Source organism: Lactuca virosa, chromosome 1 (assembly GCF_052849685.1).
Source record: "Lactuca virosa cultivar CGN04683 chromosome 1, Lactuca_virosa_CGN04683_v6, whole genome shotgun sequence".
NCBI classification, from domain to species: Eukaryota; Viridiplantae; Streptophyta; class Magnoliopsida; order Asterales; family Asteraceae; genus Lactuca; species Lactuca virosa.
In genome coordinates this window covers 213,010,164-213,024,622 of record NC_136426.1, presented here as the reverse complement: position 1 = coordinate 213,024,622, position 14,459 = coordinate 213,010,164, and the positions used below count along the sequence as shown (strand labels likewise).

The window sequence follows — 14,459 nt, the reverse complement described above, 5'->3', positions numbered from 1 at the left end:
TCACACCCATATTTGCTTCACATGGTCATGGAAGTCAAGCTTGCTTGTTTTTATCCTTCATTTCAACATGCTCACTTTGTACATGCTTAGTATAATGTGTTAGGTTAATAATGAAGGCATCTTAGGGATTTAAAAGTGGATTAGAAAAATCACAAGGAGCCATTAATTTACTTAATAATAGCAAGTATAATGCCTTAAGCTCTTCTTGACTTTTATAAAAAAAAAGAATGAAATTTGAAGCTCTTAATCCATTAAGCTCTTGGTTTAAGACTTAATATTATATTGTAGTTTAAATATTCATTTAGTGGTTGTCCATTAACAGTTTTAGTTTTGAATTAAAATGACTAAATGTCAATTTATCTCAAAAACTACCAAAGTTTTGATCATGACCCTGAATTTTGTACTTTGACAATTTACACCCCAACCTGTTTTTCCTTTACAAATTTGGTACTTTTAGAAGTTACCAAATACCCCTTCAAGGTTCTTGAATGTATGCATGACTCCTATTTATAATATTTCTTACATTTAGGTTTTATATATTTTATACCCTTTCAACCAAATGTTATGGTACTTTTTTTTATATAAATTTTAGATATTAATTAAAATTCATAATATTATTTATACTTTAATAATCTTTATTTAAATATGAATCATTTTGACAGTTAAATGGTGGAACCTCTCATGTTGAAGAAAATGTTGAGGTTGAAGCACAAGTTCCATCAGTTGAGCAGACTCACGAGTTGTTGGAAGTATTTGATCTTGAGGGAAAAGGTTTATCACCAGAGTAGGAGTTGGAATTTTATGATCTAGTTGAGCAGACTTATGAGTTGTTGGATGTATTTGATCTTGAAGAAAAAAAGGTTCATCAACCGAGCTGACTCAGGAGTTGAAATTTCATGATCTTGGAAAAGGCCCAGAGGGACAAAAGAATCAAGATCTTCCTGGTTTGTCATAGCAAGAACCCAAAATAGATAACTATTCTGTTTTTATTAGGAAGTTTGTCACTGTCTAATAGACATAAATACATATGTGTGTTTGAATGCACACAAACACACACTGACTGTTGATATTAATACTAAATGCAGGAATGCAGGATTTGAAAATACACTGACCGTTAATTTACACAAGCTACTTATTTGTGAGGCATTGTGGAGGTTAAAAGATTACCTTAATTTTGGTCTAAGAGGTGACAGTAAGTATCTATTTCATCATCATCATCATCATCATCGTGTGTATATATATATATATATATATATATATATATATATATATATATATATATATATATATATATTCGGTAGGAAATGGAAAAAAATCTAAAAATAATAAAAATGTAAGAAAGATTTATATCAAAAGGGTAGAACTATAAATGTATAAAAAAACGAACTTTTAGTTACATAATTCAAAATGTGATTTCCTTAATTATTATATAAATTATAAAACCAGTTAAAAAACTGATTTTATACATTTATAATTTTATCTTTTTGATATAAATCTTTCTTACATTCTTATTCTTTTTATTTGTTTTTCATTTCCTACCGGATATATATATATATATATATATATATATATATATATATATATATATATATATATGATGATGATGATGATGATGATGATGATGATGAAATAGATACTTACTGCCACCCTTTAGACCAAAATTAATGTAATCTTTTACCCTCCACAATGCCTCACAAATACGTAGCTCGTGTAAATTAACGGTCAGTGTATTTTCAAATCTTGTATTCCTGCATTTAGTATTAATATCAACAATGTGTGTGTGCACTCACACACACACATGTATTTATGTCTATTAGACAATGACAAACCTCCTAACAAAAACATAATCTTTATCTACATTGGGTTCTTGCTTTGACAAACTAGGAAGATCTTGATTCTTTTGTCCCTCAGATTCTGGACCTTTTCCTAGATCATGAAATTCCAACTCCTGAGTCTGCTCGCTTGATGAACCTTTTTTTTCTTCAAGATTAAATACTTCCAATAACTCGTGAGTTTGCTCAACTAGATCATGAAATTCCAACTCCCGAGTCTACTTGGGTGATGAACCTTTTCCATCAAGATCAAATACTTCCAACAACTCGTGAGTCTGCTCAACCGATGGACCTTGTGCTTCAACCTTAATATTTTCTTCAACATTAGTGGTTCCACCATTTAACTGTCAAAATGATTCATATTTAAAACAAAATTATTAAAGTATAAATAATATTATGAATTTTAATTAATATGTAAAATTTATATATAGAAAAAAAGTACCATGACATTTAGTTTAGGGTATAAAACCTAAATGTAAGAAATATTGTAAATAGGAGTCATGCATACATTCAAGATCCTTGAAGGGGTATTTGGTAATTTCTGAAAGTACCAAATTTGTAAAGGAAAAACAGGTTGGGTGTAAATTGTCGAAGTACAAATTTCAAGGTCATGATCAAAACTTTGGTAGTTTTTTAGATAAATTGACATTTTAGTCCTTTTAATTCAAAATTTAAACTGTTAATGGACAACCACTGAATTAATATTTAAACTACAACATACTATTAAGCCTTAAACAAAGAGCTTAATGGATTAAGAGCTTTAAATATCATTCTTTTATTATTATTATTATTATAAAAGTTAAGAAGAGCTTAAGGCATTATACTTGTTGATGGTTTCTACATATGTTGTAGGTAAACATCATATGGATTTTGATTTTAAGGCATTCGGAAGACTAAGTACGTTATTTTCTAGCCGTAAACTAATCTATGCTTTCAATTTAGAAAATGTATCTATATTTTCTTCATTTTGATTTTTTGGTTTCATTTATGAGATACAAATTTAGTTCAAGATTGAGTAAGTTATACAAATCTGGTGTAATTAAGTATTAAATCATTTTTTTCGTATTAGCAATGTACTTTGAAAATATACCTATTTCAATAACCTACATTAATTTTACTTCTCTTTACATCAATGTACTTTTTCAAATTTACCAATTACATCATCATACTTTCATTTTAATACGAAATAAAATAAATGTAGGATGATGTACTTGGTAGATATTCAAAGTTTATTGCTTAAAAAATGAAATAAAAATAAAGTTGGTTGTTGTAATTGGTAAATTGTCAAACTTTGATGTAGATTATACATTTGTTGTGTTTATTGAATCTCATGATTTACTTTTGGTGTATATGGCTTGAAGATTTTGATGAGAAACCGTATTAGGTATAATATTCAACTCAAACATGCTTTTAATTTATTTTGCTTAATTCATGTGCATATAGTGGTCACATTGTTCAAGGAATTGCCTATATAAAAGTAGTCATACATGTATTGTATAATAATATATAAAAATGCAAAAAATAGCAACATGATTTTTTATAGTTGTTTTATGCTTTAGGGTCAAATAATCAAAAGAAGTAAAGAAAAAAGAAACACATAGATATTAACGTGATACATTTAACATTGATTGCAAATCACGAACACATTTTCAAAAACATGGAGAGAGGTACCTGTTTGAATCTGATAAATAGTGGGGGGAAAATGTTGTCTGTGGCTGTACAAAAATAAAAGTATGCTTTTTTTTTTTTTTAATGTTAATAACACTATAAAGCATGAAGTAAAAACGTAGAAACAAAAACACAATAAAATATACCGTTTTTCAGGAGCATGAGAGGAATGAAAACAATTGAGTCTTGAAAGTTTGGAGGGATAAGAAAAAGTCAAATTAAGTCGTATCCACCACATATTTAGTTAGGATAGATAATCCAGATAGTTTTAGGATATGTTTATAAATTTAAAATTAGGATAAATTAGTGGTTTTTTCAAATTAAAAAGTTATATTTTTTTATTGGTTGAATAAAATGCTAATAATTAGTAAAAGTTATAAAAAAAAAGATGTCATATTTGAGTTTTAGCATTGAATTCTTTATATAAAAACAAATATAATTGACATGAACATTTTATTTTGATTATTTAAATTCAATAGGATTCGTAAAATCATAAAGATAATAGCTAGATTAATAAGATTTTGAGATAGTTTAAAATTTTGTTTTTGTTTTTTTATCGTTTATTGAGCTAAGAAATTGTTGTTAATTTTCGTTGATTGTTATTAATAGTTATAGTGAGTTATGTCAATATTTTATAAAAAATAAGAAAAGAAAAATTGTGGTAAATTATAGTTCTATCTTTTTATGCATTTAAACTTATCACTATATCATAAAAAACTGGAAGAATCCGTTTAAATCAAAGATCAGATTTAATTGTATGTCATTTTAAAACATCATGCTTTGAAATATTACCGATTAATAACATTCTACTTTCATTTTAAACAATACGTGTTTAAACAATTAATAACACAATACGTGTTTAAACAATAATCCAGACATCAACCATTAAAAAAACAATAATCAGAGAAAAAAAATAAAAGAAAACAAAAAAGGAAAAACCCACCAATGATAGGTAAGAACTGTTCACAAAGGTACCTTATGGTTAATATTTATATAAATATTAACTAAAATGAAAATAGGATGTTTAATTGGAATATTTTCAAAGTCATTGGTTTAAGTATGTAATATAATGTAAATCCCATTAAAGCAGACCATAATTCCAAAAAAGTTGAATACTTTAATATTATCAGCCCTTAAGTGAGATACGCTTACCCTATTTTAAATATAGCTTATATTTATTATTAGTATTGTTATTATGAACTTATAATAAATATTTGGGCTATTATTATTACTTATATAAGTGTCGTTATAATGTCTTTTTAACTACTCGCGGTACGGAGAATCCGGTTTGAAGGCCGTCTGGGTTGTTGGATTTCAGGAGTGCTTTAATGCCAAAATGGTCATGTCCTCCGGTGTTTCATGTCTGGCGGTGTTTCATGTCCGGCGTGTCTGTACATAGTGGTTGAGAAGTATTGTTTAAAGATCAAAGATCACTGGGCAACGTTGTGAGTTTTTGAAACTTCCCCGATTATGTCTTTAGAACATCGTACATCATTCTACCATGTAAAACATAAAAGGATCAAGAAAATATATAAAAGTAATATTTCCTCATTTTATCCAACCCAATTTACAAACTTCCCAATTTTTTATTCCATTTCCATTAATCAATCGTAACTTTTTCAAATATTTTTTTAAAAATCATTTATCCATAACTTTTCGTTTTCTGTTGTATCTACTTTCCTTTACTGCTTGGGACTCAAAGCTAGCGACAATATGAAAAATCTCAAGGGAAGCATTACAATTGCACACTTCGACACTTGTAAAGAGTAATAACAAAAACCAATTAGGGCCATTTGGTTTGTCAAAACAAAGTCAAACATTGGAAGCTTTTAACTCGTCCTATTTCTTTGGAAAAAAGATCCATTTTTACCATTAAAATGGAAAAGAATTTACTAAAGATAAAACATGTATATTAGGATAAATTTGATTTTTAGAAAGTGCATCTAGATTTAGGAAACTGATAAAAAGATTGTTTTCATATTTTTATATAAACTAGGGAAGAACCCCGCTTTGCGGGGTTGGATACGCCAAAGAAATGGACAAAATGGGAAGAGTTTATTGAGGATGAACATTGTGAACAAAGGTTTATAAAAGTTCAGTTCATAATCATATACAGAAAGAAGCCACATTTACTAAATCAACATTTGTATTCAATGTATACATTCGGACAATGAAACTATCAGTAACTCTACCTCGCAAAAGCCTGATAGATTTAAAATTAATGATGAGGTCTGGTTATTTCATCATCTCGAGAGATCTACAAAAAGAATAAAACAGTTAAAAAAGTTACGAAAATCGTATTCATAAACAGAAATTGGAAACCGTTTTTTTCAAAATATTATCATCCATCCAACTGCACAAAGGGTTGATATGTCATTTTGTATAATTAGAAACATCAAGGCTCCAAGTGTATTAACTTGTAAAAAGAAAACAATATAAGCTTACCTGCCTCTATCAATGCATGAATTTGCACCAATCTCAACATTATTCCCTATGAGAGCTTTAAGAACCTGATTATTAAGAAAAATAAAAAAATTGAATAAATTACAAATAAAAGGTGAAAAATGAAAGACAATATTATTGGTATTTATTTGAGCAAGGTGTATTTCATTTGTTGATTCTATTGTTTTATGGTGTTTTCTTTATAATTTTAGTAAATTTTCACGAATCTTGGTTGATTATATCTTATGTTATTCAAATAGGTGTGATATTATTCTGTTTCTTTTCTCATTTAGATTGTAATTTTCTGTTAGTTAAGAAAACTTATCAAACAACCATGTTTTCATTTAATACTTATTCATACATAGGGTTAAAATGGTAGTTATTTATCATTTAGCTCATCATTCAGAAATCAGAATACCAAACAAACGGTCAGGTTGTCGGTTGCCATACATGCACAGTGAAATACTGAATAAGTACCACATAATCAACCCTAATAGTGGATCATACAGGTTTAATAAATATAGAGATTTCTTAATTTCTCATCCCATGTACCATATATGTATTCTAATATTTGTTTCCTTATGTGATTAACACAATCAATCCCTTGTGTATTCCTTTGTCTACACCCAACAAAATCCTTATAAAAGTTATAGATAATCACCACACAACAAAAATCTACCCAAATAGTAAATCATACAACAAAGATCCCAACCCTAAAACGATTGATAATCATCGAGGGCACACAATAAAAATTAAACAATCAGTCAGTTTTAGGAATTGAGGTAAACCTGCTTGACAGAAATTGGGAAAGTCAACATCCCGGAAATCTTAGGCCTCTTAACAATCTCCTTCATGATCTCTCTCCAACTCCTACAAACAGTAGCACAACCAACAACATTCTTCCGGGAAGGCCACTTATTTTCAGATGATTCAATCCTGATCAAGACCTCTCTCAAGAGCTCTTGAGGCATGATTCTTTGCATCATTATACATCCTTCGCGGGGGTTGTGGTATGATTGGCCACCTGCAAAAATAGTTTATTTCTTCTTAACTTTCCTAAAAAACTGGAAATCAAACACAAATCTAACCGAATATCTTCATTAGGAGTTTTTGACCATAGAGGTGTTTTTGAAAAACTTATTTACCATATAGGTATACTTTTAAACATATTTACCATATAGGGTTATTTAATATTTTATATTATTTTTTAAAACATGTGATGCTCTTTTCTTTTTCCTTCTTTCATACGTGCATAGGCCACAAAGTAAAACTTTATTTGCACTCTAAAGTCTAAACCTTCACTGTAACCAATTCTTTATTTATTTAATATAATAATTTTTTTTAGCTTTTCTTTGCTTTTACTGTTTATTAATTGTTTTTTACAAACATCATTATATTTAACAAATCTTCTTATAAAAACCAAGAAATAACTTTTAAAATTTAAACCAACCAACAATTTTTTAAATTTAAACCAACATCTTAAACTAAAAAAAAATTCATAAGTAAAATATTTTAAGTACAAACCCGACAATCGTTTGTTACAAAAGACAAAAGAAAATAAGAAACATTCCAAATAACTTTGATTCGATAACCACTATATGCAAAAACAATAAATAAAAAATAAGATATAAAGTTATACGAATGAAAAAAAAAATATTGAATGTCTTAATTTACCTTGGTTTAGACGGACATTTTTTTCGATTGTGACCACTTTGCTTACAAATTCCACAATGGTTTGCTTTTCTTCCTTCTTTAATGTCCATTCCATTTCGAAGTCTTGTTGAACGGGGACGACCTTTTTTATTCCGTAAGAGCTCTAAATTTGGAAGAAATTCTTTAAACATTGATTGTGGCCAATACGCTTCATGAGGAAGTGGGGAAAATTCAGAAGCCCAAGTATCACAATATTTTACAATTGAATAACATTTATCAACATATTGCCAACTATTCAAAGAAAGTGTGGCACATACACTTAAGACATGAGAACAATGATATTTAAACACTTCCCACTTACCACATGTGCAAGTTTTTTGCTCCAAATTAACTACTTGCACATTTCTTCCTCTTTGAGTTATCAACTCAAATATACCTTTCTCTCGATTAAAAGATCTCAAGGAATGTGCACTTGCTTTTGACATCAAAGCTACTTGTTTGACAAGAACATGAGGGGTATATGCATCTCCATTAGCTCGTGAACTATTTTCTAAAGGGCGTCTCACCTCAAAGTAATGCACCAATCTATAAAAAGTAAGTTGGACACAAGCCGTGATTGGTAAAAAACGGGCACCTTTAAGGACACTATTAAAAATCTCCGACAAATTTGTTGTGAGCAACCCATATCTCCTCCCACCATCATGTGCAAGTGTCCATCTATCAAGTGGATGACTCTCTAGCCATTGTCTAGCTTGTGGATTTAGCTTCCCAATTTCTTCCATGATTGAGTTGAATTTCTGAACTTGATTTTGACTCTCGGCACGATAAGCTAGAGCTTTCAATTATGAATTACGAAACTTCTCATAAAAGTTGTTGATAAAATGACGTAAACAATACCTATAAATAAAAAATAATAATGTGAGTTATAAAGTTAAAAAAAAATAAACATAATGTGTGTTATAAACAATACCTATGAAAACCACGTGGCTCTAACCATGGCGATCCATGTTGATTGACTGCCTTTAGGATTCCAAGATGACGATCAAAAATTAAACAAATACGTTCACGTTCTTTTACCACATGAATCTTGATATAAGAAAGAAACCAATTCCAACTATCATATGATTCATTTTCTACAATTGCAAATGCTAGTGGCAAAATTTGATTATTACCATCAACTCCCATTGCAAGTATGTGGACCGGTATACTTTGTAATTTCAAAATATCCACTTCGTTTTCGTTTGATTGCACGAACTTGCCATTTGCAACCGGATTGTAAATGTAACTTGCATCTTATGGTCCATAGAGTTGGACGTGTCTCAACAACCTCAAACTGTTTATGTGTCTTAATACTATAAAGCTTGATAGCTCTAATAAGTTCTTCTTTATCCTTGAAAGAATCTTTTCCCAACTCTTGTGTAAAATCATTCTTTTTTTTTTGAAAGAGTTGTGTAAAATCATTGTTGCTCGCTAATTGTGACACAATCCAATTGCTATCCGTAGTTATATTTGTTTCCTCCATAGTAGTAAAAGTTGAAGGAACTTCAAAAGATTCTTCATCATCTTCTTCTCCAATTTCATCTTCTTCACCAATTTCATCTTCTTCTAACACATCATTTGCAGCAACTTCATTATCAATTGCTATTGCATTTCTTGCAACAACAACTCGAGAGATTGAGTGGAAATCCTCATTGTGAACAATGTCTAATATGACATTAGCATCCATCTACAATCAAATACATAAAAAAAACAGAATTTAAAAAGTGTGATTGAAGATATTGAAATCAAAAAATCAAACAGCATTCTATCAAACAAACCAACCCTAACAAACAGAAATCGATTTCACAAATATAGAAATCAAAAATCGAATTTCAAACGAATCTAAACTAAAATCGAAGCAATTATAGCCTAAAAAACACGTGATTGAAGCAATTACAGCCTAAAAAACGAATTTCACAAAATCTAATCAAACAGGAATCGATTTTACAAATATAGAAATCAAAAATCAAATTTCAAATGAATCTAAACTAAAAATCGAAGCAATTACACCCTAACAAACACATAAATGAAGCAATTATAGCCTAAAATCAAAGTTCTAATTGAAAACATACCTGGAAGGCCGAAGTCGCTGATTACGTCGCTGGGGTCGCCACCGGAGTGGCCGGCAGTGGTGGAGTCGCCGGAAGTGGTGTGTCGGAGATGATGCTCTTGCCGCCGAAGTCGCTGAAATCAATAGATTATCGGAGTCTTGCAGTCGTCGACGATGGAAGAAGACGAAGGGTAAGAATCGGTTTCAGTAAGAAGTAAATTAGGGCACTGTTATTTTTATTTTTTTTATTAAATTGCTAAATAACCCCTACATGGTAAATAAGTTTAAAAGTATACCCATTGGGTAAATAAGTTTTTTAAAAACACCTATATGGTCAAAAACTCCTTCATTAGTTACATAGAATCTGTGAGTTCATAATCAAAAAAGCCACTCGAGACTCCAATTAACCTACTGACGAAAGAAATTGGGTCTTACTTACCAATTTTTTCGGCATATCAAAAGAAGGATGAAAAACACTCCTCATAAATGATGAATCAAAAGCCATGAATCAATAGGGCAGCAAAAGCGGGTCTCCAATGACCTTCAGTAAGCACGAAGATATCAAAATTTGTAGAACAGAGCGAGTACCTTTAGGAATACCATGTCATTATGATTTGGTGAAGATACCATCAGTACTCTTCTATTCTCTTCTCTTTATCAATGTGTAAGAGGGCAGAAAGTAAATTAACACCTGTACAGCATAAACGGTTAGCGTTTTCAAGATATGAGAATATATTAATGAAAGCATATACGTTGACCACACATGATGACCCAAAACTCAAATAAAAATTATAAGAAATATCGATAAATAAATCCCTTCATTTTACCTAAAAAAACCTCGCCCCAATTGTTTTAATTTGACATAATCAACCACATGGTGTGCATAATATATTTATCAAACTATATCCTTGTTAAACAAAAGAAAGCAAGCAACACATTCATCTGAACCCAACCCAGAAATTGGAAATCAGCTTTAGATCTAACATATTCAAATGAACACAAAAACTGTAAATCAGATTCTTTAACTTCATAAATCCACATAATTATGTACGACTGTAAGAAACTGAACACAAAAGCAACAACCATATGAAACGTAATAGGATTGTGAGACAATACCTTACTTTGTTGGGATCTCTGTTTGAAGATGAGTTTTAGCCTATAAGAATAGATAAAAAAAATATAGTTCATTTTTCCCCAAAAAACACATCGGAAACACCATCTATAAACTTTAAATGCACATCAACAAAATACTTTAATTTATCTTCTACAATCACAATCTAAGAACAAAAAACATGAGGTAAAGAAGAGACTCTTTCACCTGGGTAAGATAGGATGAACAGCAGCAGAAAAACCCTCTGTAGTTTAGCTACCTGCTATCGCATCAACCAACCAATTTCAAAAAAAAAAAAAAAAGATAATCATCAATATTAGGTTATCGATGTAAATGGAATCCAAAGGACCTGAAGCGTGGTTTCTATTCAGAGAAAGAAAGACGGTGATGAGAGGAAAACGATAAATTATCAAAACCTATACCTCTAATAAATACTACTTCCCGTGTGTGAGATAGCGATGTGTCTTTCAATAAAAAGTAGATAAGCTTGATATTTGTTTGTGCATAACCGGGTCGTTCCAGATACACGTCTAGTGAGTGTGTCCAAGAACCGTAATCGGACTCTCAGTCGGAGATTTCTGGAAAGCATGAGAAAGGGCACATATTGTAATCGTTGGTGGTTTACCCGACTCCAGCTCCGATCCGAACAACAGGAATAAGGACGTCTTTGTCGATGGGGGAAACGACGGTTTCTGCAAGGCGGTTTGGATTTGTAGGAGAGGCGAGCGCCGGAAGGTAGATAGATCAGTCAGTGACCAAGGAATGAAGCGGTGGAGACGGTAATATCTCGAAGGTGGATAAAGAGGCGGTGACCAAGGAATGAAGCGTGGATACACTAATTTTGGTTAAAGTGACGGTGAATCAGGCATAATAGAACACGTTGTAAATATTGAAAAGTAAAAAAAAAATATATTAAAAGAAATCCACCGAAAATTTTATATAATTAAATAGCATTTCATCACTTCAGTTTTTGAATTTTGTCCATCTGAGTTATTAGGAGAAAGTTGTAACTACCGAAAATGCTCTTTATAGAGGATGTAGGAAACAGTCGCTTTTTGCTGCCATTTTTTTGAATTTTTTTTTTTGACTTTTTTGCCCCTAAGCTTTATCTATGCAGCATAAAAACCTATCTTAGCACCTTGATATAAGGCTGGAGGGTATGGTGCCACCGAAACCGCACTCCCTCCTCCGCCATGTCATTTTTTACCACACAAGTGTGGTTTCTTGCCACACCAAGGGAGTGGTGGCACACTTTCAAAAGGCAAAAAAGAAAAAATAAATAAATAAATAAATCAATTCATTTATGCCCCCAACGGTCACACCCACCAACAACCAATCACAAACCACGGTCTTAGCCGCACCTAACCGCGCCCTGGGGGCGGTGTTCCATGGCCACGTGTCACCATCGCGGTTCCAAACCGCATCCCACTCCGTAAAGCCTAAGCCTCCAACTTTTAGATTATATATTAGTCAAAGAAGACTATCTCCAACTACAATAATTTATTGTAGGAACTTATTGGTCAAACAAAGGTAAACCAAGTCAACAAATGGGTAGTGCAATCCTTCAAGAAGTTTTGTAAAATAGAAATTAAACTAATAAGTGAAAAGAAAGGGTTGGAAAGTATGTAATAAAAGAAATTAATTCAATGGAAGATTTACATGTTAAATCAATTATTTGTTAGGAAAATGGTGGGTTTTTGTGATTGAATAATACGTCAAATAAGATGATTTTGTTAAAACGGTGAGAGATTTAATTAACTAAAGAACCATAAATGATTGTAAAAAAAGCTTACTGTAAAGTTTAGAGTGTGTGTCCTATTAAAAATTAAATATAATAAATAACAATCCCAATATATCTAACATGCAAAAAAAAATATCTAAAATACCTCAAAGCCATCTTTGCTTTCTGAGTACTCTATTATTTATAGTAATTTGTTCTTGTTCATCTACATTCCTTGATTTTTTCTCAAGTAAAAGATCTTCGCGTTTGTTGCTTAATTTATCCTACAATATAAATAAAAAGGTATCACGATTCATGAGTAATATATATTGTGTAAAAGGTGTCACTTTTTCTTCTTCACAATTTTGTTACCTTCTCTAATAATAAATTTTAATATTCTGTTTTCACTAACTAAAATTCATCAGGAGTTGCTTTATGGAGCTGAAACATTTCTAACAATCCTTTCTTGTCATTTGTCAAGTGTATAGTCAATTGGCCGAATATTTTTTAGAAACATCTATTCGGACAACACTTGATTATAGATAGAGAAGTTAAGCTTAGTTATGTAGATACCTTGATAATGATTTGCAAACATCCAAAAAAAATGTGCAAACTGATAGTAGATTAGTATTTTGTAACGTACCGATTCTCAGGTATTGATTTATGGTTATAAATTTTCATGATTTCAAGGTATACTCGACGAGTAGGTTTCCCTGACTCGTCAAGTAGCAGCGGGTTGGTCCACGTGTTTAAGTGACCTACTCGCCGAGTCCAAGATAGGACTCGACGAGTAGGAGCTGGAGGATGAAACCCTAATTTCCGGGGTTTTGCACCCTATTTAAGGGATCACTAGCCTCCTTTGGCCTCCTTACTGTCCCTTGAGAGCTCAGCAAACCCTAATACGTGTGTGTGTGTGCTCCATTTGTGTGTGTTAAGCTTTGGAAGGTGGATCTTAGTGAGAGAAGCTTGAAGCAAGGAACATGTGTGGATCTGAATATTACCTCAGCTTAGCATCATTTGAAGGTATCAAGTCGTTACCTTGACCTCATTTCCTTCCAGATCTCATTTGGCTAAAGATTAGGGCTTTTCTAGCATATTAAAAAGCTATTCTTGGGTATGAGCTAAGATATGAAGTTGCAACTTCAGATCTGAACTCTCTTTGGTCTCTTAGTCGATAAAGCTTCCAGCTTTAGCAAGTATGAACCTCTCCTTAGGTGTAAAACTCCATTACAAGCTTGGTTTTGACATTATAAGTCTTTAGAGCCTTGCATGCACGTAAAGTTTGCAACTTTACGTGATAAACATGCATTGGGAAGCCGGATCTGCAATATGGAACCTTAAAATGGCTTAAAAAGCATCTGAATGGATAATGGATTGAAGGGACTCGACGAGTTGCATGGCCAACTCGGCGAGTCCGATGAAGATTGTCGTGCAAGGACTTCTACATGAACTCGGCGAGTCAGTGGTGTGACTCGGCGAGTCAACTAGGGTTTTCCAGACATTTGGACACGCATGAACTCGGCGAGTTGCAGGGAACCTCAACGAGTCAACCAAGGATTTCACAACTTCTTGAGTTCAGGAAGGACTCGACGAGTCGGTGAACTGCACTCGACGAGTCGGGTCAACATGGACTATTAACCTTGATTGTTGACTTTGACGTTGACTTTGACCAAGGGTCGACCAGTTTGACCTCTGGGAGTATTTTGGTAATTTGGAAATCTATGGAAATGGTTTTATGGTAACTATAGGTGATGGAGTTCATGTCGGTTATTCGAGAGTTGAGCTTATCACTTCGGTGCGACATTCGTGAGGTGTGTTATCCTCATTATACTCAAGGTTCTAAGGCACCAAGGCCGACCCTTTGGATTGTTATCTAGATATGTTATGTTAGTATGATCTGTTAGATCGGTATCCTAGTGGGTAGGATGGTATTATGTGGTATGT

The 14,459-nt window shown here is 31.9% G+C and overlaps 1 protein-coding gene and 1 long non-coding RNA gene across 9 annotated transcripts; both read right to left on the bottom strand.

Annotated features, from left to right (window-relative positions):
* Nucleotides 1–5,536: 5,536 nt before the first annotated feature.
* On the bottom strand, nt 5,537–8,696 carry LOC145164589 (uncharacterized). Of its 3 annotated transcripts, XM_079083309.1 has the most exons (6): nt 8,566–8,696; nt 7,957–8,492; nt 7,617–7,803; nt 6,731–6,966; nt 5,946–6,010; nt 5,537–5,757 (listed from the first exon to the last, which is right to left on the bottom strand). In XM_079083309.1, the coding sequence occupies exons 2-4, from the start codon at nt 8,375–8,377 to the stop codon at nt 6,873–6,875; spliced, it is 702 nt and encodes a 233-aa protein (XP_078939435.1). In that variant the 5' UTR covers nt 8,378–8,492; nt 8,566–8,696; the 3' UTR covers nt 5,537–5,757; nt 5,946–6,010; nt 6,731–6,872. The 3 variants fall into 3 exon arrangements, with proteins under 3 accessions (XP_078939435.1, XP_078939427.1, XP_078939433.1); XM_079083301.1 differs by having other exon boundaries at nt 7,617–8,492; XM_079083307.1 differs by having other exon boundaries at nt 5,950–6,010; nt 7,617–8,492.
* An 81-nt stretch (nt 8,697–8,777) lies between these two features.
* Nucleotides 8,778–11,771, bottom strand: LOC145164601 (uncharacterized). Of its 6 annotated transcripts, XR_013739837.1 has the most exons (6): nt 11,218–11,770; nt 11,003–11,054; nt 10,801–10,840; nt 10,124–10,375; nt 9,707–9,842; nt 8,778–9,321 (listed from the first exon to the last, which is right to left on the bottom strand). It is a non-coding gene; the product is annotated as an uncharacterized LOC145164601 (long non-coding RNA). The 6 variants fall into 6 exon arrangements; XR_013739836.1 differs by having other exon boundaries at nt 9,707–10,375; nt 11,003–11,057; nt 11,218–11,771; XR_013739839.1 differs by having other exon boundaries at nt 9,707–10,375; nt 10,806–10,840; nt 11,218–11,771.
* Nucleotides 11,772–14,459: the final 2,688 nt, after the last annotated feature.

Bases quoted from the DNA above. Each gene is read 5' to 3' on its own strand.
- LOC145164589 (XM_079083301.1), bottom strand. From the start codon at position 8,377: ATGGAAGAAATTGGGAAGCTAAATCCACAAGCTAGACAATGGCTAGAG. The intron at 6,967-7,616 runs GTAAATTAAGAC...CTATTTTTGCAG, and splicing joins AAATGTCCGTCTAAACCAAG to GTGGCCAATCATACCACAAC.